At 42.1% G+C, this 23942-nt stretch overlaps 1 protein-coding gene across 1 annotated transcript in view; it reads left to right on the forward strand.

Annotated features, from left to right (window-relative positions):
- The window catches only part of LOC122792867 (polypeptide N-acetylgalactosaminyltransferase-like 6), a 1270224-nt gene extending 1247303 nt beyond the window's left edge, over positions 1–22921 (forward strand). The window contains exon 10 of the mRNA XM_044060426.1: positions 21029–22921. Within this exon, the coding sequence (XP_043916361.1) occupies positions 21029–21196 (168 nt within the window). The 3' untranslated portion in view covers positions 21197–22921. The remainder of the gene's footprint in view (positions 1–21028) is intronic.
- The last annotated feature ends 1021 nt before the right edge of the window (positions 22922–23942 follow it).

Consider the following 23942-nt stretch of genomic DNA (forward strand, 5'->3'; position numbering starts at 1 on the left):
AAACAATGTTAGTATACAAACCAAAACAGAAATCAGATTTTATCATAGACCTGTGTGCTTTAGCAGCTGGTTGAAGAGAATATTGAAATGATCTGTCCTGTTACTTTATCCAGAAAGTTTTTTGTTTATAAGGGTGACTATTTCACAGGTAACAGACTAAAATTGTTATCTGCATAATTATTTTTTAAATGTGTGTTTGTAGTACTGAAAATAACAGCTAGCTATCTGCCCCATAATACAAAGAGATAAAGCCCTTACTGCCTGCTAGATGACCATGTTCAATTAGTGTCCATAGTGAAGGATAGGAGTGACTGGCTGATGCTGGCCTACCCATCGCAGAGGGATGGAAGGAAGGAGGAAGACAGCATAGGCTCACTGCAGTAAGTAGTCCACAAGCCTGGTCACTCTGTGTTGCATAAGCAATTAGGCACTTAGGAGATTGTGCATGTGAGAAGGCACTTGCGCATTTCCCAAGGGCAACGATGACAGACCTGCCAAAGCTGCTGCAAGGGGCAGAAGTTAGGCCACACTCTCAGACTGCAGTATGACAATGCAGCAGCAACCCATGATCTCCTCACTGCCTCCAAATGTGGGTCAGGTTGCTCCCAGAGGAGGCTAAAGTGGAGTCATTACACCAGGCAAATGAGGAGAGGAGCTGATGACTGCTGATGGTCAGCTGTCAATCTAATTTGAATAATTATTTGGTCCTAAGGGTTTTTTGTTATATACATTATGTAAAATGAGGTATATCACTTTTCATTTGAGCTGTTTTGAATGAGTGTAATGTAATAGAATAGCCTTTAAATAATTTAGTACAGCCATGCATATGATTAGTATTTATTATTGCACATGACAAAAGCATTCTCATAAATAATAAAACAATATATAATCAGCACAGATGGATTTTTTTCCAGTTTATAATTTTCTTTTGTTGTTCTTTCATCATTGTTTCTGTTTTCTTCTATAATTCAGAGATTGTTGTTATTGTATATTTTATTTGTTCCAGACTGAAAATCCTTCAAAGCCAAACAACTATCTGGGAATGAATACCAAAGCTTTTAGTGATTTTGTATCAAATGTTTTGATTTACTATTTCCTGCAACAAAGTTATTTTCTATTCCTACCCACATCAAAAGCTTGATAAGATGTTTCCAGCACAGGAATATTCTATACTTTCAGAGCCCAGTGTACAGTATTTTTCTATTAACATCCTCAGATATATCACTTCTGGTGCGCAGGCAAAAATCTGATCATACTGTCAGTAATCCAGAAGGGGAAATCAGTCCAGAACAACAGTAGACCCAGTAAAGAGAAAGAATGAAAAAATGAAACAGTCTGGGTCTGCCCTCATTTATCTCAAGGTTGGTACAGGAGTCTGTTTTGCTCTGCCATCACCTTGAGGCTTAAGATTGTGTGAAGATAGGTGAAGGCTGCCAGCCTAGCCAACTAGAATTTTATAGATAATTCTGTCATTTGTAAATATTAATGTAAGCCACAAGCTTGTTCTCTTAAATGTGAAAAGACTGCACTGGATATTGAACTGCAAAAATGTAACAACAGTGCACTCTGCTGTAAAAAAGCTAAGTCAAGCATTTTATGACTGTCTTGGATGTCAAAATTCGGAGCCGATATGTTTAGAGGGAGGCATCCTGCCTATTGTTTTAAAATCAGAGTTAATGGCTAGAATTTGCATGTATAAATGTCCTTTATTGATCTGGTTTTTGACCAGGTGTAAAGAATGTAAATGTAGTTTCTATTAGCCTGGGGACACCAGAGAAGTGTGAAGAATGATGTCATGTGAAGCAGCTCTGTGTTATCAATTTAAAGAGAGAGAATCAGAGAGCTCAGAGCATTTTGTCTTGAGTACATTCAACTCACCAGCACTGCCTGTTTCTATATGTAAGTTATTTAGAACTGTGTTTTCTCTTAGATATAGCTAGGAGTTAGGAAGATTAGACTAACCCCCAGATTTACTAAACTTCCGTGCAGGACTAGTTTAGTCCTGCACGAAAGCGCACGTTTAGGAGCAGGGTGGCAGCACACCATGCATAGTAATGAAGGCACGCTGGCCGAGCTCCTAGGCTTACACGGAGCGTGTACGAGTGCAGGGGGCATGTCTGAGAGCAGGGCTCTCAGAATAAACACACCCCTGCAATGTTGAACAGCAGAAGCTGTGAAGAAATGAGCAAGATCACTCACAGGTATCCCCATATCCCTAACAACAGACCCCCACATGTACAACAGCAACAGGACATATAAATCAAAAGAAGAAACCCATCTATAGCTTTTAAAACACCGATCAAAGCTAACCATAGGGACGCGGGTGTGCCCATCGCTTAGCTACGGTTAATGTAGCTGAAATAGCAAAAGGAGGATAAAAAGTAGGATATGTGCAAAGGATGCAGTACAGCAATATTGTAGTGGGCAGAGTGTTCACCTCACGAGCAGTCAGTCTTGGTTTGAGTCTCACCACAGTACATTCCATTTCCATGTCAAAGCACTGTTACGATCAATATATTTAGTTGTATAACCTTATAAATAACATATGTCTGAACTGGAGTAGTAAGCAGTGTAATGAGTGATAACCCCATACACTTGCCAAATCCACCACCTATGACTGTTGAAAATAGAGCAGTAGTAAGGATAAATAAGCATGACTAAGCAGGTGCAAGTCTGTTGGCATGACGAGAAGCAGTGCATACACAGAGTAAGCAATAGTGAGGTGAATCATGTGTAAGCGTATGTCACCAGAAGTGAGCAGTGCTTACTGTTGCACAAACCCACTGACAACTGCGTAAAAGGGCTTCAACAACTCCATATCCAATGGGCCCCATTCTGGCCAGCAACAAACTAAACAGTCCCTGCAAGGCTCAAACCCAGGAGCCTGCATACCATAGGCAATATGATTAACCACTAAGCCACCGCAGATATACATAACCCTGACATTTCCACAAACATAGCATCCAGCAATACCAGTCAACATTACAGGACATGTAGCTAAATATGTAGATGTATGTGTGTGTGGATATATATGTATAACTAAATAGATATACACCTCTCCTTCTCTTTATTACATATGTATACATATATAGACATACATATATATAAATATCCACATATAGATATATACATATGCAGACATCCATATGTTGTTAGATATATATATATATATATATATATATATATATATATATATATATATATATATACAGCAATATATATATATATATATATATATAAATATATAAATATATATATATATATATATATATATATATATAGTGTGTGTGTGTGTTTGTGGGTATATACACAGATATATACCTATGATATGAGGCAGCACATAAGAATGACATATATGACCACAGGCACCACCAATGGTGGTGAGGAGTCTCGATCAACATACATGCTGCATGTACCAATACCCCCCCTACAACCAAACAGGTGAAACATACAAACACATAAAGTAAACAAACCACTGCTCCCCAAACCACAGGCAGGATACTACCAGTGGGAGAAACACTGTGGACCCGCTAAGTCTAATCTAGAAACAAAGACAGGAACATCACTTGTGGGACAACCCACAAATTTGTAGGATATCTGGATTCCAGGCATTATACAGATCCATCAGGCAGGGCACGTATGTTCTTGGACTACAAGGTTGGGAAAGTCTGAAGATCCATGAGTTGAGACAACATATGTGATGGGTCCCAAGAAGTGGAGAGTGGGCAGTGTGTAGTGGTGTGGCTAGACCTGACCTGCACCCAGAGAAAGGATGATTGCTGTGGAGGTGGAGCGGGTGGGGGGGACGATGGGTATGAAATTATGGGTTGAGGCATGCCAGGGTTGGCTGGAGCAGTGCTAATTGGACCGCCTTTTGGATGTAAGCAATAGTGTGAAGTGGGCAGACCAGTCGCCTAACGAGCAGGCATTCCTGGTCTGAGTCCCACTGCAGCACAGTCTATTTTACACGGCAAAGCACGTTATAACCACTGTTGTTGCAGCAAAACCCACTAAATAACACAGATGTATGAACTAGAGTACTGCAGGGAATGCACATGTGAAGTGTCAGTGTCATACTGAATAAGGCACTACTAAGCAGGTTTAAGCACAAATAAGCAGTAGTAAGCATATGTAAACACTAGTAAGCATGTTGACGTGCGTCTGCATGGGGGAAAGCACTGCCTATGCAGATTAAGCAATATGGGAGCTAACTGAGTCAAAGAAAGTGTGACCGGAAGTTAACAGTGCTTACCTCCGTGCAAACACGTGCACCCCCACTTACAAATGCTTTTAAGTGCCTTGATCACTCTGTATCCAATGGCCCATGTTCTGCCCAGCAGCAAAAGACACAGCCTCTGCAAGGCTCAAACCCAGGATGCTGCACACCATACACAAAGTGAATTACCACTAAGCCATGGCAGATATACATCACTCTGACATTTTCACAAACATAGCATCCAGCAATACCAGTCAACATTACAGGACATGTAGCTATACATGTAGATGTATGTGTGTGTGTATATATATCTATAACAAAATGGATATATACCACTCCCACTTTGAATTACATATGTGTGTGTGTATGGGGGGTGTGGGGGGCTTTGGGTTCTATAATGGTTTTTTGGTAATAGTTATTCATTGCACTTTTAAGAATGCATCTGTATACAGTAAAACGTTTATGATATGTGGGGGACTTCACTGTCACTGTAGAAGAAATGACCAACTGTGGACCTTCCCTTCAGCCTTCCTGCACATCCCTGGCTATTTCCCCTACTATCTTTCCCTCTTTGTGCCCCTTTAACACCACTTACCTATCAACCCCTTTTTCATTTCTATTACAGTATAAAGTTACAATTAGGTAACACCCTCTTCCCCAACTATATTGGCTGAATCTGGAACTCCCTACCCACATCTATTACCTCAGTTGTCTCAAAGGACACATGTAAATAACACTTGAAGGAACACCTCAAGCACACTTGGATCAGTACATGCTCACCACCTGACTAAATCCTCCCCACCACCTTACACTGTATACCCCTACATCAACTACTGAAACTGACACCTCTTGTCCTGCCTCGCATACATATCCCAACATCCTTTAAACCTTCCCTATTGCTCCCCTACCAATTATTCCCGCAGCCTACTATACGGTTACAATGTCACCCCCTCTACCAGCCTACCTACTTCTTCACTATTCTCTTCTACTCTACCACACAGGTATGGAATAACTAAACCTAACCTGAATACCTGAGTGTAACCTATCCAGAACTGTTAAACTGGAATATAACTTCACCTTAAACTGACCTTTGTCAACAGTCATACCCGGCATGTAAACCTGACCTAAGCATGTATAATACTGACATGTTAATGTAAACTAAGCATGAAGAATGTGGTACATAGCTATGTTAAGTCTGTTACTCTCTATGAATGTGAACACCTCTGTATAACTGCAATGAGTAGCTGGGTTTTACTGTGGAGCTTTACTTCCCGGGCCACCGCTGAAAATGGACAAGCATCCAGTTGGAATTTCCCGATCAACAAATGTAAAATAAATACATAAAGTAGCGTGGGGGTAAGCAGAAGTAAACAGGTTTAAGCCTGTATGGGCGGCGGTAAGCAAAGCCTACACTGGTTAAGCAATGTAGAAGCTAACTCAGTGTAAGACGCTATAACTTGAGGTCAGCATTGCTTACCCTCACACAAACCAGCGCGTACTCACTTACAATTGCTCAAAAGTGCCTTAGTCACTCTATAGCCAACAGCTCTCATCGTGCCCAGTAACAAAATAATCTGCACTCCCAGGTTGCAACCCCCGGACCCTGCACATGATAGTCAAAGTGAGTTACCACTAAGCCATGGCAGATACACATACAGCTGCTGTTATCACAAACATATCATCCAGCACAGTCATTCAACAGTACAGGAAATGTATGTAATTATGTAGATTAATACCAGCAACCATTTGTACATTGCTCAATTACAGTATTTCGAGCAGTCTATGTGTATCATAAAAATAGTGCCTGTCCAATTATACTGTGAGAACAGTAGTCTTGCATAATACTTAAGAGAATAATAAAAAACGGTGCATGTCGAGGGGGTGTGTGGGCGTGCTTCATGCACAGAATGTCAAACCTGGGATGTCGGTTCTGTGGAACCGGGACATGAGGCTGGCCAGGTGTGTGAGCAAACCACTGCTTCTCAAACCCCTGGCAGGATGCTACCAGTGGGAGAAACAGTGTAGACAAGCTAAGTCTAATCTTGACACAACAACAGGTCCATCCCTGATGGCACAAACCAAAAATTGTGAGTCACATTGATATTTGCACTGCGGTGGTGGTGCTGCAGTAGCGTTGTCGCCTCATAGAAAGACATTGTCCTGTTCAATTCTCAGCTAAAGCTTCTTCTGTGTGAAGACATGCGTGAATGGGCGTACCTTTGTTGAAGGTTGTGTGTCAGAGCTGGCAGTTCAGTACGTAAAAATCTACTGCCAATCATTACGGACCAGAGTTCCGCTGTGGTGACCACTAACCGGGAAAAGCCGAAAGATGCACAACAACCAGAGTATGATCACGGCAAGGCTCATACATACGTGGACTAAACGGATGAAGAGCCTGCAGAAACTTGGGTCAAGACAGTATACTGAATGAGTACCGAGACGTGCAGAGAGGACAATGAAGCAGGTGTGGTATGGCTGGACTAGCAACTGGAGAATGGATGGTTGCTGTGTACGTGGAGCTCGGGGGGTGGGGGAAGGAACCATGGGTATGACATTATGGAAGAAATATGCAAATGAAGCAGCGCAGCAATAGTGTAGTGGGCAGAGCACCCACCTAATGAGCAGGCATTCCCGGTTCAAGTCCCACTATAGCACAGTATATTTTACATGGCAAAGCACGTTATAACCAATAGTTTTGTTGCAAAACCCACTAAATAACATCTATATTTGAACTGGAGTACTGCAAGAAATGCTCATGTGAAGTACCAGTGTCAGACTGGATAAGGCATTAGTAAGCAGGTTTAAGCACAAATAAGCAATAGTAAGCGTATGTAAGCACTAGTAAGTGGGCTTAAGCCCATTTGCGCGGTAGTAAGCAATGACTATACTGGTTAAGCAAATCTGAAGCTAACACCCTGTAAGCAAATGTAATGGCAGGTTAGCAGTGCTTACCTCCGCACAAACCTGCTAACAACTGACTAAATGTGCCTTAACCACTCTGTATCCAATGGCCCTTGTTCTACCCAGTAACAAAATAAATGGCCTCTGCTGCGCTGGAACACAGAACCCCATACACCATAGGCAAAATGATTTAATACTATGCAATGTTAGATATACATAACCCTGATGTACTCAAAACATATCAACCAGCCCAGTCACTCAACAGTACAGAGAATGTAATCCAGCATGTAAATGTATTTGTGTGAGTAAATATAGTAATATCTAAACAGATACAACATATCAATAGATGTAGATATTTATATATATTAAATATATATATATATATATATATATATATATATCCATAGTAATATATATATATATATATATATATATATATCTATGGCCACATGTCTGTAGATAGTAATGGTAGATTGACAAATACAAATATGTCCACATGCACCCTTAATGGGGTTGAGATACCCCAAACAATATACATCATATACGAATAGACATACCCCCCCACCACCACAGCTAAATAAGTCCGCCCTGCAGTACACTAAAGTGTTACAGATCACATAAGCAGGACCTGACATGACACGTGCACAACATGTAAACAGTACTACAACTCACCTGTATGATGTCAGGCCGGTATTAGTAACATATCATGCAGTACAGTGTGGCTCCCATAAGAGATGTAACATATGGAAGCTATCAACATCCCCAGGATACAGATACACAGACACATATATGCAGATACAGATATACATATCTATATAGATATATCTATATATATATAGATATACATGTGACTACACAGACATGCAGAGATATGTACAGTAAGATACATATGTAGAAGGTGCGCACAATATGGAACAACCAGCATGCCTACAGTTAACACCTTAACAACTGGACACTGTATGGGCCACCCAAACAACTGACAATCATTGCCTGCAACATATGCCCACAGGAAGGTGATAGGGTAAAACACCACACACAGGTTTGCAGAAATGGATAACCTTTATTTGTGTACTATTACAGTTCTATATGCCATGTATTATATCTGTTCAGACACTGACATCCATATAAACAGAGTAATGCAACTGTGAATCCATTATACTAATACAGTAATCTGGAAAGGTTCACAACTGTTGCTGTCCAGGCCAAGCCCTTCATATTGTACAATAGTAAAGACAGACTGGGCTACAGGATACCAAACTATCAACAGTAAGTAATGCAGATGTATAGTTCAGCAGCCTTTATCTATGCTCCGTACACAATCACTAGGTGGTAAAGACTTCAGTTGACCAAATGGGATGTAACTGTTTCATAATAAGGCATAACTGACACCATCACAAGCACACTGACAAACAGAACAGTGTGTATGGCAGGAAGCAGTAGGCCTGCATTATGTAAGTAATATAAACATAGGTGAAGTGTATGGTACTGTACATCCAGATACCGTAAGGCAACTCACCCCTGATACCCCCACATTTTGTAACATCTTAGGTCATTTAAGGTGCATCCCCCCCAACTCAATAATACAGGGCCATATACCACTGTTACATACACTGGCATAAGGGCACCCATGTATTGTGTAGGTGAAGCCCACACATATATGGCCTCAGCCCCGCCATATGTGTGGGGGATACAACAGCAGCAGTAGACTGATAGCAGCAATGGCAGTGCGATATACTCACAACCCACTACAGAACATCCCCAGACAGCATGTCATATGTGCAAAGCTTGGTATGTAGGTGGAGGACAGAGGCTAGAACACAGGCCCATATGTGGAAAACTGTTGCCATACACTAAGCAAGTCGCTGGTGTCACAGGATCGTCTGTAACATACCCTTAGTCAGGGAATTGAGGTTAGAAACATAAATGGATGTAGCCATGTACTGATAGCAGTCAACACACACACACACTGCCAGTGATATATCAGACACAGCACCTGTGTGGAGGATAGATGTAACATGATGGGCACACTTCTGGCCACCAAGAGGATAGGCCCACAGGTGTGAGCTATGCAGACAGACTGCATTCCAAGGTAAGCTAGTATGTACACACGCACCCTGTAACACCAGTACTATACAAAGCATAACACAACTCTACTCACACTCTGTCTGTAGTTCTGGAACCTCCTACAAATATGTAGCTGGCCTGAGTGTGCTGGTTCTCCTGTAAGAGGTATTGCTACCTGCTGTCTGTAACACTGATGCCCACACACAGGAATGATGTCCATAACACAGGAAAGGTAAAGGGACCGTGCCCACATGATGTGGGGATTCATAGTAGGTGGTTGCCATGAAAGTGGTAATTGGAGGTACTACACAGCAAGCTGCATGCAGTTAGCAAGTGGAGGACACTGACTGGTGCAGAGGCCACCACCTGATCATGTGCACCACCTACTAAAGCCAGGCTGCAATCTATTCAAAGCAGCTCAATCAATTTACTGGAGAAATAGGAAGAGAGAGAGAGAGAGTGAGAGGAAGAGAAAAAGAACGAAAAGACAAAGCTCTTCAAACAAAAAGCTGACATCACAGGCATTTAGCCAGCTGTCATTCAACAAGACATCATTCCCGCAACAGGTATGTGTAATACATATAATAGTATGTAGTACCTGGTCCATCATAATGGGATACATGATGTGGATAATGAATACACTTCCTAGCCACTTACCTTGCCACAATACACTAATGCATAGGTATCAATTGGCCCACAGGGTTTATCCTGGGGTTCTATGGTCAAAGGGTATGTCACGGTGTCTGACATTAGAAAGCATGCTTCAGTATGCCAATGGGGGTGGTACTGGGTGTGAATGTGGTCGAAAGCATCATACACCACACACACAGACACAGGGTGCTAGTACCGGCATGCATGTGTGCAGTACTTCACGGGTGTGTAGTGGTTGATGGTGCCAGACAGTTGTACAAGGCTAGGTGAGGGGAATACCTTGGCATCAGGCCACATGAGAATGGTCTGCAATATGGCTGAGGGGTGTAGTGTCCAGAATGGACCACACAGGTGGGTATAGTTGTCATCATCCGGTCTCCTGGGTTGCTATTGTGCATGGCCAGTGTTGTGCAATGCTTGGCATGTATGTGTTCTATACGCCATGACATGGATGGTGTTTGGGATGTGTACATGTCCCACATTCATGTACAGTGGCATGCGGAAGTGTACCTGGTCTGTCTGGCCCACGTTGTGTACACAGAATGTTATCATCAGATGTAACAGTCCTACCCTCATGTGGCACGGCCAGGTAATGGACAGCAGGTTGACCCTGCACCTACATTGATAGCATGCTACAGGTATTCCCTGGTGTCAGTGGCATCTGTCCATGCAGGGCATGTGTGTAAGGCATGGTATGTCCTTTGTGGATCACATGTGATGGAACCACAGTTGTTGCAGGCATCCAGTGGGAATCATAATGATGACGCACTGTCTGCAATTTTGTGCCTATCGTACTGATGGGCAGGGTGCCATGGTCTCTGTAGGCCACTGCATTCACACCATAGTTACTATCAGTTGCCAATATGCAGTATACTACACACATCATGGCTGTTCCCCCGCCATGTGTGTGTGTATGAGACATGGGTTAAAAGTGTGTTCTGGGTAATACTGGGGTTGCTAACTGTGATTGCCTGGCCTTGATGTCACATGTATGGGTATGGATATGCACCCCAGCCTCTCAGTTATTTCACAGCTGTTTTCCATGGACAGTAGACATTATGATATGTACTAGGGCCACCATATAAGAAAATTGCAAAACACGCTACACATTGGACCCAGGTGTCACACATGCATACCCTCCTCCACATGGGATACGATGTACAAGCATACATGCACAGACACACACACACACACACACACACACACACACACACACCTGTCATGTCATGTCCGGGAGTAGAACCCCTACCTAACTAGTTTATTACGCTACAGCACTACGCAGTTATAGTATGTACCATGATGTTTACTGCAGTACAAAGTTGTATATGACATTGGCTGACATCTGCAGGATTGCCAAAGTAGTGCATTTGACATGTACTGAGTGTGACTAGCCTAAAATGCATTGCTCCCTACACAGACAGTGGAACACACACAAAACATCCTGAACTGCCATGGGTGGGTATAAAACCCTACCAGGGGTTCTGAATCACACTACAGCAGTACACAGTTATGGCACATACTACGGAGATTACTGGGCTACAACCTTCCCAGAGGTATATTTCAGGGTGGATGACATCAGCAGCCTTACCAAGGTAGAGCATTTAAATTGTAGGGGGCATGCCTGCCCTACAAAACATTGCTTTCTACACAAATAGAGTCAGACAGACACATACACACAAACACACTCAGTTTCCAAGGCTGGGGTTAGAACACCTACTTAACTAGTTTATCACACTACAGCAGTACACTGTTACGGCATGCGCCACAGAGATTACTGACCTATCACTTCCCCAAAGGTGTATTTTACAGTTGATGACATTAGCACACTTGTCAAAGTGGACCATTGGAGGTTGTAGTGTCTGTGAATGGACTCAAAAGCATTGCTCCCTACACTAATATAGGAACACACACACATCCACACTTGCCATGGCTGGGAATGTAACACCTACCTACGTAGTTTATCACACTATAGCGGTACGCAGTTACAGGACACGCTTTGGAGATTACTGGGCTACAGCTTCCCAGAAGTGTATTACTAGGTGGATGACATCAGCTGCCTTGCAAAGGTTGAGCATTTGGATTGTGGGGATTGTGGCTAGCCTAAAAAGCATTGCTCTCTTCACAGACAGACAGACACAGACTAACAGTAGCCATGTCTGGGAGTAGAACTCCTACCTAACTACTTTATCACATGACAGCAGTACACAGTTACAAGATGCACTATAGAGATTACTGGCCTACAATCTTCCCATATGTGTATTTCTAGGTGGGTGACATCAGCAGCCTTGCCTAAGTTGTGCATTAAAAGTGTTGGGAATGTGGACATAGATGTGTAGAAGAGGGTGACTGTGACAAGGAACCATCCAGGCCTGTCCCACCCAGCACACAGCCAAAGGGCCCCAAACACATGAGGTGCAGATGTCACTCACTGCAGATACTAGCCACCAGTATCTGTCAGCATTACAGACTATGTGGTGCACGTGCCAGCTGTGCAACATGACTGTACAAGGAAGTAGTCATCTACCAACTGCATACACTTATCTGTGAAATAGCACCCTGTGTGTGCCTGCATGTGGTGTGTCAACCCCTAGATGAATGGGTAATGGCCCATGCACACACACTGCCCTCCCCATAGTCCTACTACGAGAAGCCTGCTGAGGTCACCCAATGTGAAATACACCTTTGGGAGAATTGTGGCCTAGTAATCTCTGTGGTGTGTCCCGTAACTGTGTACTGCTGTAGTGTAATAAGCTAGTTAGGTAGGAATTCAAATCCCAGACTTGCCAACTGTGTGTGTGTTTGTGTGCGTGTCTCTCTGACTGTGTGGAGAGCAATGCCTTTTAGGGTAGTCACACGCCCAACAATTTAAATGCACAACTTAGGCAAGGCTGATAATGTCATCCACCTAGAAATACAACTCTGTGCAGATTGTAGCCCAATAATCACTATAGCGCATCCTGTAACTGCATACTGCTGTCGTGTGATAACATTGTTAGGTAGGTATTCTAATCCCAGACATGGCAACTGTGTGTGTGTGTGTGTGTGTGTGTGTGTGTGTGTGTGTGTGTGTGTGTGTTTGTGTGCGTGTCTGTCTGACTGTATAGAGAGCAATGTATGTATGTGAGAGTCAGAGAGAGATGTTAATCCCTAGGTTCCTCCCATGTCAGTGTATGTGCTATGTGTTGCCTCTTTGCCAAAGCCAGGCCATACTGGGCATGCCCCCTTCTGCCTAATGGGGCAGGTTCAGGTTGTTCCTCCTCCAAGTCACTCTGTGCCCATGCAGACCTTGGCAATGGTGGTGAGCTGTGTGGCCCTGCCCCGTGCTGTTCCTGCTGCAGCTGTTTCCGCAGGATCATATTGTGTAGCATGGCATATACAAGGCCAGTTTGGGTACATGTAGCTGGTGAGTACTGCAAGGCTCTACCGGATTGTCCAAGCACTGGAACCATGACTTCAGAATCCCAAACATACTCTTTATTATGATTCTTGTTTGTGCGTGTGCCTCATTATGGAGTTCTTGTTCAGGTGCTCCAGTGCATATCCAGCATCCCCCACTAGGTGACTGTGTGGGATGTCCCCATTGGCAAATCTCTGGTACAGCTGCATCAGATGCCAGATGCAGGAATCATGATAGTTTCCAGGGCAGCCAGCACACACGTTCATTATTATGCCCTGAGCATCGCACACGACCTGGAAGTTGATGGAGGAGAAGCCTTTGCAGACCCTACGCCGCTCACCGGGTGCTGCTTTGATGCATATGTGTGTGCAGTCTATAGCACCCACTACCTCAGGGTAGTCTGCTATTTGGTGGAACAGTTGTATATTGCTGGCCAACGTCTCATGGTGTTGGGGAAATAAACGTGCTCAACGACATGTGCTGACATGGCATCCAGGAACTGGTGGAGTACCCTGGATGCTGTGCCTGTGAGATCCCCATCATATCCCCATATGGCCTTTGGAAGGTACCTGTAGCTAGTATTCTTAGGCCTACACATATCTTTGTATCTACTGGGATGGGTTCCTCTCTGTTAGTTCTGTGTGTGAGGCATGGCCGGCACAGCTCAACAATTTGCTGTAGGAGGTCCCAGTCCACCCTATAGCACTCCGCTATCTCCAGCTCATGTAGCCCTTGGTAGGTTATCCTGGGTCTGTACACTCTTCTCCGTCTCCTCACTGTGGGTTGCTCAGCAGCATTCACATCCTAACCACCCTCAACCTCTTCCACAAGTTGTTTTATGGTAGCTATTGCAGCCCCTACCATTTTGCAATTATGAGTGTTAAAAGATCCCCGCTTGTTTACACCGGTGGTGTAGAGTATGGGAAAAACCAGAGGGGAAGGTGTTTGCTTAGTTTATAGTAGTGTTCTGGGCTGGGCTGGTCTGCTGCCTGTGTAATTGGCTGATTCTGATACATTTCACCTGCCAGCTAAGCTAGTTCTCCTTGACTGCCTTCCTACTGCTGTTTTCCATTCCCATTGCCTTCCTGTTTAAGCCCATGTGCACACCGCGCAAACAGAGTGCTCAAATGTGCACGCTGCTGCTATTTCCTGGTTTAACCTCTTTTTTCTTCCTATATGTCCCGGTGCGCGCTGCACACACCCGCTTAGGTTTTGTAAAGACTAATAGGCAGGTTTAGACACAACCCCTAGCTTAGCTGTGCTTAGCTAGGGGCAACCCCGAATCACAGGGCTCCAATCCACTTACAGTATGCCTGACACACACCCCCATGATGTCACCTACCTCCTTGGCCTGCACCCAGTTATTCATACTCTTACACTGTTGGGACCTGCCTCACATCCTGGGGAAAACTGGGATTCACTATCCTTTGCCTCATTTGCATAGGATTGCCTGGTAATGCATAGTTATGTCTCACACTGAGCCTCCCCCCTTAGCAACCACTACTCACTGGCCATGTTGTCTTCTGCCTGCCATTGACTTGCATGGCAGAATACTGATTTTAGTTAGAATGCTTAATTTATGTTTGTTTTGTTATTTTCCCCCCCGATCCCGTTTGCGCACTGCTGCCCTACACTTAAACAGCTGGGATCGGCTAATAGGAATTAAAAGATGATTTTTTAAATTTTTGTACTGTTTGCAATGTCAATGGCCTTATACTTGGCCATTGGCATGCTTACTACATGATGTGCAGCATTTATTTGGGGCTGTCATAGCTCCATTTTGGATTTTGCAGACATGTACTCGGTTACTAACCGAGTACATTTCTACTGATTGCACTAGTCCTGAACGGATGGTCGCAAGCTTCCTGGATCACAAATTCACCTCATTTGCATGGATTTCTCCTGCAAATGTGGTGATTTGCATACAATGGCTTTGTCCATGCTAGATTAGTGCAGGAGCAGTCGTGCACGTCCCTGCAGGCTGTTCCTGGATCGCACAGAGGACATATTGCCTGCTTGAGCTCCTGCACCGATCTTGCACGCCATGCAAGCTTTTGAGAATCCGGGGGTCAGTGTTTTTCTGTGTTGATGTGAGAACTTTTCTACGGTATTATTTTAAGTATTTCTTTGTGATCTTTGAACTCTTGACTAGCACTGTGTAGTAAGAAGTATTGTCTTGTGTTTTTACTATTTATTATTAAATATTTTTAAACCTTTCAACTGTGGCTGTTTTGTGTAGAGATAATTTAAGCTCTAAGAGTGCATTGCATGTATATAGTGATGCTGTACCAAGTCACTCCAAATAAGTCTTGACTGTTAGGTCACACTTAACCATTTGGATAATAATATTGCACAGTAATAATTGGATACCCTTCATAAGGGCCTTTGAGTAGCTGATAAATATTAATGGGTGGTGGCAGTGATTTCTACCATATAGTCTGGATAAAAGAGACACAGCTGGAGAATCTGTGCCAGCCTTCCTCAGGAGTGTCTGTGTGGTTGTATAAACTCTTAACTCAAAGTGTGTGTGTGTGTGTGTGTGTGTGTGTGTGTGTGTGTGTGTGTGTGTGTGTGTGTGTGTGTGTGTGTGTGTGTGTCAGCTACTTGGGCAGGGACACAAAGCACTGGCTGGACAGAGAGGGTGCTGAAGGTTTTAATTGCCCACTAGACTGAGATCTGGACCCTATAGCTGTGCCATTGGGGAGTCTTATTGGGGACCTGGAGAGAAAGGGAGAAACCAGCCCCAGACTGACTGTGATCTCTATGTACTCTTAAGTGAAATTGTACTTTACTGTGTGTGTATTTATTATCCTTTCCCTATATGGATGCCCCTCACTGGTGTTAGTGGTGAGGATTGAGACTCCTTGATTGCTGGCCTCACATGGGTGTCACAGATGGTCACAGATACAATGCCCAAAAATGCAAGCCCATTGAGGAAACAATAAATACAGAGTAATCTTTCTTTTCAGTGTGCCCCCAGTCCAGGTGTGGCACAGGAGAACTTAAAGAGGAAAAAGATTCTCCTCATCAGAGTGATAGTGCTAGGAGGACCTCATCACAGGCAAAGAATAGCCATTATTAGATGAATATATCCCATAAGCATTACAGAGCAGGCAGCACTGTTGATATCAGCCCCTACAGCATTAACATAAGTCCTACAACAATTTAAGTTCAAGCAATTTCTTTCTTTCTTGGGCCACCTTAAAATCTGAAAATAGGAGGTACCAGGCTGGTAAGTCTGTGAACACCCTCCCTATCAGAGGCTCAGCTGGTAATTCCTGTAGCCCTCTCCCCCTTACCTTTGGCTTCCCTTACCTTTCCTACTTTCTACTTAGATTACTGTGATAACCTAGTCTGTGTTGCCTAACTAAGCTCATTGGATAAATTAAAAACCTGTGCAAAACAAACAAAAAAAAAAAAAAACATGAAATCCCTTATTGATCCTCCCTTAATACCATTCAAACCCTTGTTTGAAAACTGCACCTCTGCTTTTCTGAAAGGGTGGGTTGAGTGGGCAAAAGATGTCCAACTGAGTTGAAAAAGGCCAGACACCTCTGACTTCAACCTTTTCACTCCACCTTGCAGGACCATCCATCCACCCTGACCCTTCTAACCTATCTTGTTAATACCCAACACTAACCCTGTTCCTCTCTCTTTTGTTCAAGCTGACCCCACCTCAGATAAATGGTGGGTGACTGTGACTTGCATGCCAGTCTGTGCTTTTAAGTCTGTACTCTCGATTTCTCTGAATTCTCAATTAAGATTCAGCTGGGGGACATTTTTCTTTGATTGTTCTTAGGTTACAACTAAGCCGGTGATGCCTGTCTGTTTCAAAACAATTTATTTTCTCTTCTCTGTGTGAAATGGAGGTCCATAAATTTAAATCCAGCATTGCTGAGGCTTGATGCCTTCTTTACAAAAAATACTGATCACTGCTGCAGCCAGTAATCTGTGTTCTTCTGATCTGCTGCAGTGAGCTAAACATATATGAGTGAGGGTCATTATTGCAGTTCCAAGACCTGAATTTGGTAGTCCTGTAATTACAAAAAAAAATCAACAAAATTAAAAGATAACAGCAAATGTAACATTTGTTATTCCCCTTTAAACTGAGATTTTTCTGCACTCCACCACACACCGCCAATATTTTTCATACTAACTTTGAAATTTCCATAACACAGAGGAAAGCTGGCCAATGAAGGGGCAGTAATAATACTTAGTGATAATCCTTCACACTCATGCCTGTCAATTGTCCATATTTTCACAGAATGTCCAGATTTTTTTGCCTCATATTTTTGATATATTCCTCATAAAATGTGTGGTTTGCTAGCAAATCACTGAGGACTGAATGCATTAAATAATGACATACATTTGAGTTTCAGACTTCATATCCTTCCAGAAATGCATGTTAACACAAAGTCTGGCATTTTTGACAACATTCTAAGTTTATAAGAACAGTATTTAAAATATGTCTGAATTTTTGGGCCTTTGTCCCCCCATTATGTTTGTCTTGATTTCTTGTGGTAGGAAGTTGAGAGGTATGTTCACACTTATGGTGAGAAACAGTCAGTCTAGAATTGCTCTTTATATTGTTCTTCTTTCAGCTTTTCCCAGTTAGGGGTTGCCACAGCAGATCACCTGTCTGCTCATGATTGGTAGTAGAATTTTACAGTGTCAAGTTGCCAGCCCGGTACCCAACCTTCCCCAGAAGGCACACACACACATAATTTAGTGTGTCCAATCAACCTACAGCATGTCTTTCGGATGGGGGAGGAAACCGGAGCACCTGGAGAAAACCCACGTGACATGCAGACTCCACACAGAAGGCACCCCAGCCGAGGATCGAACCAGATAACCTCTTGCTGTGAGGCAAAAATGCTAACCGCTGCACCACCATGGCCATCCAGAACTGCTGTTCATATACTGTGGGATAATCAGACACTACAGTGAGGCACTTAAGCACTCATGTTTTTAATTCTTTACCATTTGACCAGCATGTCTTCATAGTAGTTCAGAAAGCCTTTTACATGGCTCATCTAATTTCCAAAAGACATCTTCACTAGATTAAAAAAGTCTTAATTCCCTTTTACTTGTATCTTATCAGAACCACTATTGAATTTAACACATCTTTTGGCATGTACTTGTCTAAACATATCACATGACTTGAAAGACCCAGAAATTCATAACTAAAAAGATCAGTGGCTTCAAAAATGTTAGTTATCAGGAAAAACTGTCAGCCCTTTCTCTGTACTCAGTCTCGTACGGACTCCTCCTTGGAGATTTACACTTAGCCTATTGAGCCATAAAAGATCTAACCTTATTTGGTCTTGTATTTCTTCACAGAACTGATGATACCGCAAATACTCAGTTAAAGGAACTAAACCTTCACTAGTAGATAAATAAGATATGTTGGTGTGATGGATTTATATCCCAGTGTATTCCTCAGCTCTGGAACAACCTCCCACTGTATGTCAAGCAGAGTAGTACCCTTGTCATCTTCAAGGTGCTCCCCTAGTCTGCCACGCCTTGCCCTCCTGGAGGCTAGATGTTACTTCTGAATAGTGTTTTTTGGCTAGGCTTGTAATGGTCTGCAGATTGATTGCCTAGTACTTACCCATGAACCTATGAACAGTTTCAGGATTCCTGCCACTGTGCTGCAACATTTGTCCAAAATCACAGCAGGTGATTTAAAAAAAAGATGTTTTAAAAGCAGCATGAGAAAAGTTTATTTTACTCAAGGTGGAAGATGCCAGATATGGGGTAACAAAAACAACATATGATTAAACACAGCAAAAAATTTAAAACAAAGCAGAGTTATCATCTTCAGGCAAAATTTGTGAGGTCAGTAAGTATAAAATAAGTAAAAAAGTTGAGCAAACATTAGTTGAAGTTATGCCAGGTCTGGTAGCAAAGATAGATAAAGCTGTCATTATGGGTCTTATATCCCAAGCTCAGTTAGCGGCACTGGCAAATGGCAGAGCTGGCAAGGGAGGATGAGCATGCACATTCTAAGAGGAAGGGTGCCACTTCAAGGCCATCTAATTTCGCAATCCCTTGGAAGATGAGTGGCAATGCAGAAGGCAGTCCCAGGGGAGGGACTTCAGTCACTATGTTGCTTTGGCAGTAGCTGTTATTGCAAGTGTATGGTGTGCACCCACATCAGGGAGGTCATTGTGGTCCCTGCAATGATGGCCATCATCTTCCCACCCCTTCACCTAGGGGAGAAGATAGGCCTATGGGGACGATGGGGGGCTGTGGCTTTTGCACACTGCATCAGTGACACGAGCAGGAGTGCAGAAATAGTACCTGTTATATCCTACCCTAGTGGGATCACACTGACTAAGCCAAGAACTATCATATGTGGTGGCATGTATTGTGTACAGCACTGCAGGATCCCATGGAAAGTAACTGAAGGAAAAGGATGAAGGCCATAATGCAGAAAAAAATCTCCCCTTATTGCAGATGATAGAACCATTCATATGGCACTTCTCCTTGCCTGAGGAACAAAAAGGATCATAGGACTGTGACCTAAGAAAAAAATTAAGACAGCTGAGTGGCTGGGGGAATGATCAATGGTCAGAAAGGAAAGGACATAAAAATCGTGGGCATGTCATTCAGAGAAGCACAAAAGCATGCCTTCATCTATGTCAAGATGTCATTTGTATTCATTACAGAAATATTAACTAGCCATTGGCTACCTCCATATCTCTCTGGTGGGCCTTAGGTGAATATCAATGTTATCTTAAAGTGTGCAATAATTTGTGACCTGATTCTACACAGCCATTGAAAATGCTCCGTCAGATGATGATAGTACTCTGACAGCATTTGCAAGTACACTCCAAACTAACACATTCTTAACACTAGTGCGACATGAAAAGTACCATTGATTATCTGCTGATGAGGTAGGTTAGGGTATAAACCTATGGAGTTTCACTGAAGATTGGACAGTTAAAAGGATAAAAAGACAACAGCTTCCCATGGGAGAGTATCCTTTGTTTGGTTATAGTTCAGTCCTTATTGTCTGATATAGTGTGAGATGCATACGTTGTGGAATCCTGGAAGAGGTAGAAGTGTGGCAAAGTTTGTGTAAAATAAAGTTTGGCATTTTCTAGATTTATGTCACTTATTCATAACCTTTAAAAGATGAGTTTTCATGGCAGCAGATACCAATATGGTAATGCCAGACCAAATGTTTGAGCCTTTGGATATTATAAAGTTATCCTGTTTCCCCAGTCATTGAGATGAATGAATCTGATATCAGCTGAAGTTATACAGCAATAAACTAAATGTCTAGCCTTGAGACGACACCTTCATATAACAAGTATGCAGGACACACAGAAGTACATATAAAGTAATGATGATCACACTGACCTAATAGAATATCCCTGTTGTGCAGAGTCACTTCAAGCAGCAATTTGTAAAGCCAAGTCTCCCTGTTTTGCTCTTAGAATTGTGTATGGAAACAATAATATGCTGGGAAGCTATGGCCATCATAACACCAGCATTTCCATGGCTCAAGTCCATAGCAGCTACAAGCAGGAAAGCTGTACTACTCCTGTCTAAGAATCAGAGCTGCCTATCACTGGCTTTCCCTAATTCCACCTTCCCCAATCCTTCCCATCCTTAGTTCAGCACAACAACAGCAAAGAAAGTCATTTTAAACTGTCTCAGATATGTGTTGTTCCAGATTCACACACAGTTTCCTGAAACTAGAATGTTAATGCAGATGTTTAATGCTTTGAACTCTTTTCCTCTCAACATAGTATTTGCTTTTCTCACTTTTTATGCTTCTCTTTTTCTAGGACAAAAGTTTACATCATTCTGTCAGCAACAGCTGCATGGACTGTAACCCAGCCGAGAAGAAGATTTTCATGAACACATGTGACCCTTTATCTGAGACCCAGCAGTGGATTTTTGAGCATATTAACATGACTGTTTTAGAAAAATATAACAGGAATGGCAGCTCATAGGAAATATAAGACTAAAAAAATGAGTTGTAACCATAATTTCTGTCCAGAACCCCTCAGCTCTAAAGCCAGCTGATTTCAGGTGTCTCCTTTCCCAGTTCCAATAGAACTGGTTGCAAAGTCGCTGAGATGGACATATTTGATAATGCCAGCCAAGAAAAAGTTGTACAACAGGAGATTGTGTATAATGGCATCCTTGCTGGCCAAGGTTGTGCTCGTTTGAACAATAAAGCCTTTTAAAAACAAAAAAAAGACTCTAAATGAAAGTAGAAACTGGACAAAGTAATAACTCTCAGGTCAAATCCTGCTAGTCACATGGATATGAATTTGTTGTGTTTCCTTAGGATTCTTCCTGGAGCAAATGTGAACTGCATGGCTATAGTGAATTGCCTCAAAAGAAAACATACAGTAAACAAAAGTGAGAATTTTTCATGCTAACTGAAACCTTTAATTACTGTCACATTTGCAAAACCTATTCAGTATTCACATCGCTTCACATCTAAACATATTCCCTCATATCCCGTTCAGTTGCTATGGAGAATTTATGAATCACTTTTGCATTTTATATGATGTAATCTGTATTTTGTATTTACAGTAGTCTATCAGGCACAGAACATTTTATTGAGACTCTAGTTTCACCTAACTCAATTAAGACAAAAATGAGATTGGCAGTTTATGTTGAATTTGGTTTCTTTCACTGTCTTAAGCATCGCAGAGTCTGCCTTTAGTCTTAATTTCAAACGGCCAAGGAAATAAATATACTCAAATAACTGAGGGTAATGTGAATTGTTAAGAAAAAACAATTCTTGATTGTTTTTGTATTCTTAAATATAACATTTCTTCTCTGGATGAGGTATTTCATCAATACTCCAGTTGACGTTCTTAGTTAACATTTCTATAGTCATTAAAATGCTCAGCTGTTAGCCTATAGACAGAAGTATAGTTTCTGAAATAGACCATTGAGTATTTATACTAAAACAAGAAAAGTGTTTTTACAAAGTAAGGTCTTACACTGTGCAATAATTCACAAGAGATAAGATAATCCCATAACATCTGGTACCCTGCTGTTCAGATAGAGGTGTGCACACATCTGCGTCTGTAATGTGAAACAGTGGTATGTACTGACGGCCTTTGCCTGATAATATTATACTGTTCCCCGACACCAGTACCACATTTACAGCACACTATAAATGAAGCTGGATAAGACAAGCAAGATTCAATAAAGTCGTGTACAAAAGACTCATAAATAAGATGACTTTTGCTTGCATGTCTGTGAAGGACATATTGTTAGCATGCATTTTTTTTTTTTTTTTAAATACAGGTTATTCACTCTGTGCTGTCATGCACCTGTTAACCTGTTACTAGGTTACATTACCCTGGAATGGAAGAAAGAGCAAGTTGGCTCTCAGTCATCGATCTACATTCTTAACACATTGAGTCCTAGTGAGTTTTTTTGAAGGCAATTGTATTTCTTGTGTTTTATGGCACTGAAATGATTATTCTGGAAAATGGATGTGCAGTTCTGTTCTTGTATAGAAAACTATATATGATTGTCTAAAATGTGCCAATATAACATAAGCATTTGTCATGATTACCTCTCTGCCAGTATATAATTTGATTTTTATGTGTTTGGTACAATATTTATTTTTTATATGATCGCATTCTTGCTTGAGGTGTAAACCATGTTGGTTCGATTCTTGTACTATATAAAAGGAAAATATAAACTAATAGCATTTATAAATGAGTATTTATTGATTTACTTTAAGTATTCAAATGAAAAAATACAGTACAGTACAAGTAACAAATTCACAGATCTTTAATTATAGAATCATACATGTATGAAAGACAGTACAACAAATATAATTAGAAATTTCTAAATGTATTTTAGATTTCATATCTGAACCCTCTGCATATTCTTCGGCCAGTAAAGGGCATCTTTCATTGCACATAGTTCTTTAATCTTATGTAAGACAACATCATGGAGGTGAATCACCCTTGAACTTTAAAGCTCGTACTCACAAAAACTCATCATAGTACAAGAGGCATAAATTGGATTCACCAATTTAACATTTCTTAGACAATGATTCAAGACTGTGTCTCATAACAACTGCATTTCTTTATCATCACTTCTACACAAATTTAACTTTTATAAATTCATGATTGATACTGGCAGTTGAAAAATAATCCAGAGAACTTCTACATCTTTCTCTAGGGTGCCTTTGTTACACTATTATACATTCATAGCTTCATGGGTGATTACTAGGCTCTTTTGGCAATGCTAACCACTGCACCACTGCATTGCTATCTCACAGCAAGAGGTTCTCTGGTTCGGTTTTTGGCTGGGGTGCTTTGTGTGTTGAGTATGCATGTCTGCCCTGTGGATGTGTGGGTTTCCTCCAGGTGCTCCGGTTTCCTCTCACATCCCAAAGACATGCTGTAGGTGGATTGGACACCCTAAATTGGCCCTAGGGGTGTGTGTGTGTGTGTGTCTGTGTGTGTGTGTGTGTGTGTGTGTGTGTGTGTGTGTGTGTGTGTGTGTGTGTGTGTGTGTGTGTGTGTGTGTGTGTGTGCCTTCTGTGAAAGGTTGAGCACCAGGCTGGCAACTCAACACCGTAAAACTCCACTGCCAGTCGTTCTGTGGACCATTGTTTTGCTGTGCCAACCCCTAACCGGGAAAAGCCAAAAGAAGTAGAAGATATCTTAATTCCCCAGATGTACTTTGGGGTAGTATCAGAGTAGTGGGTCTTTG

Source organism: Protopterus annectens, chromosome 2.part0, assembly GCF_019279795.1.
Source record: "Protopterus annectens isolate FY-2018-M chromosome 2.part0, PAN1.0, whole genome shotgun sequence".
Classification (NCBI taxonomy): Eukaryota; Metazoa; Chordata; order Ceratodontiformes; family Protopteridae; genus Protopterus; species Protopterus annectens.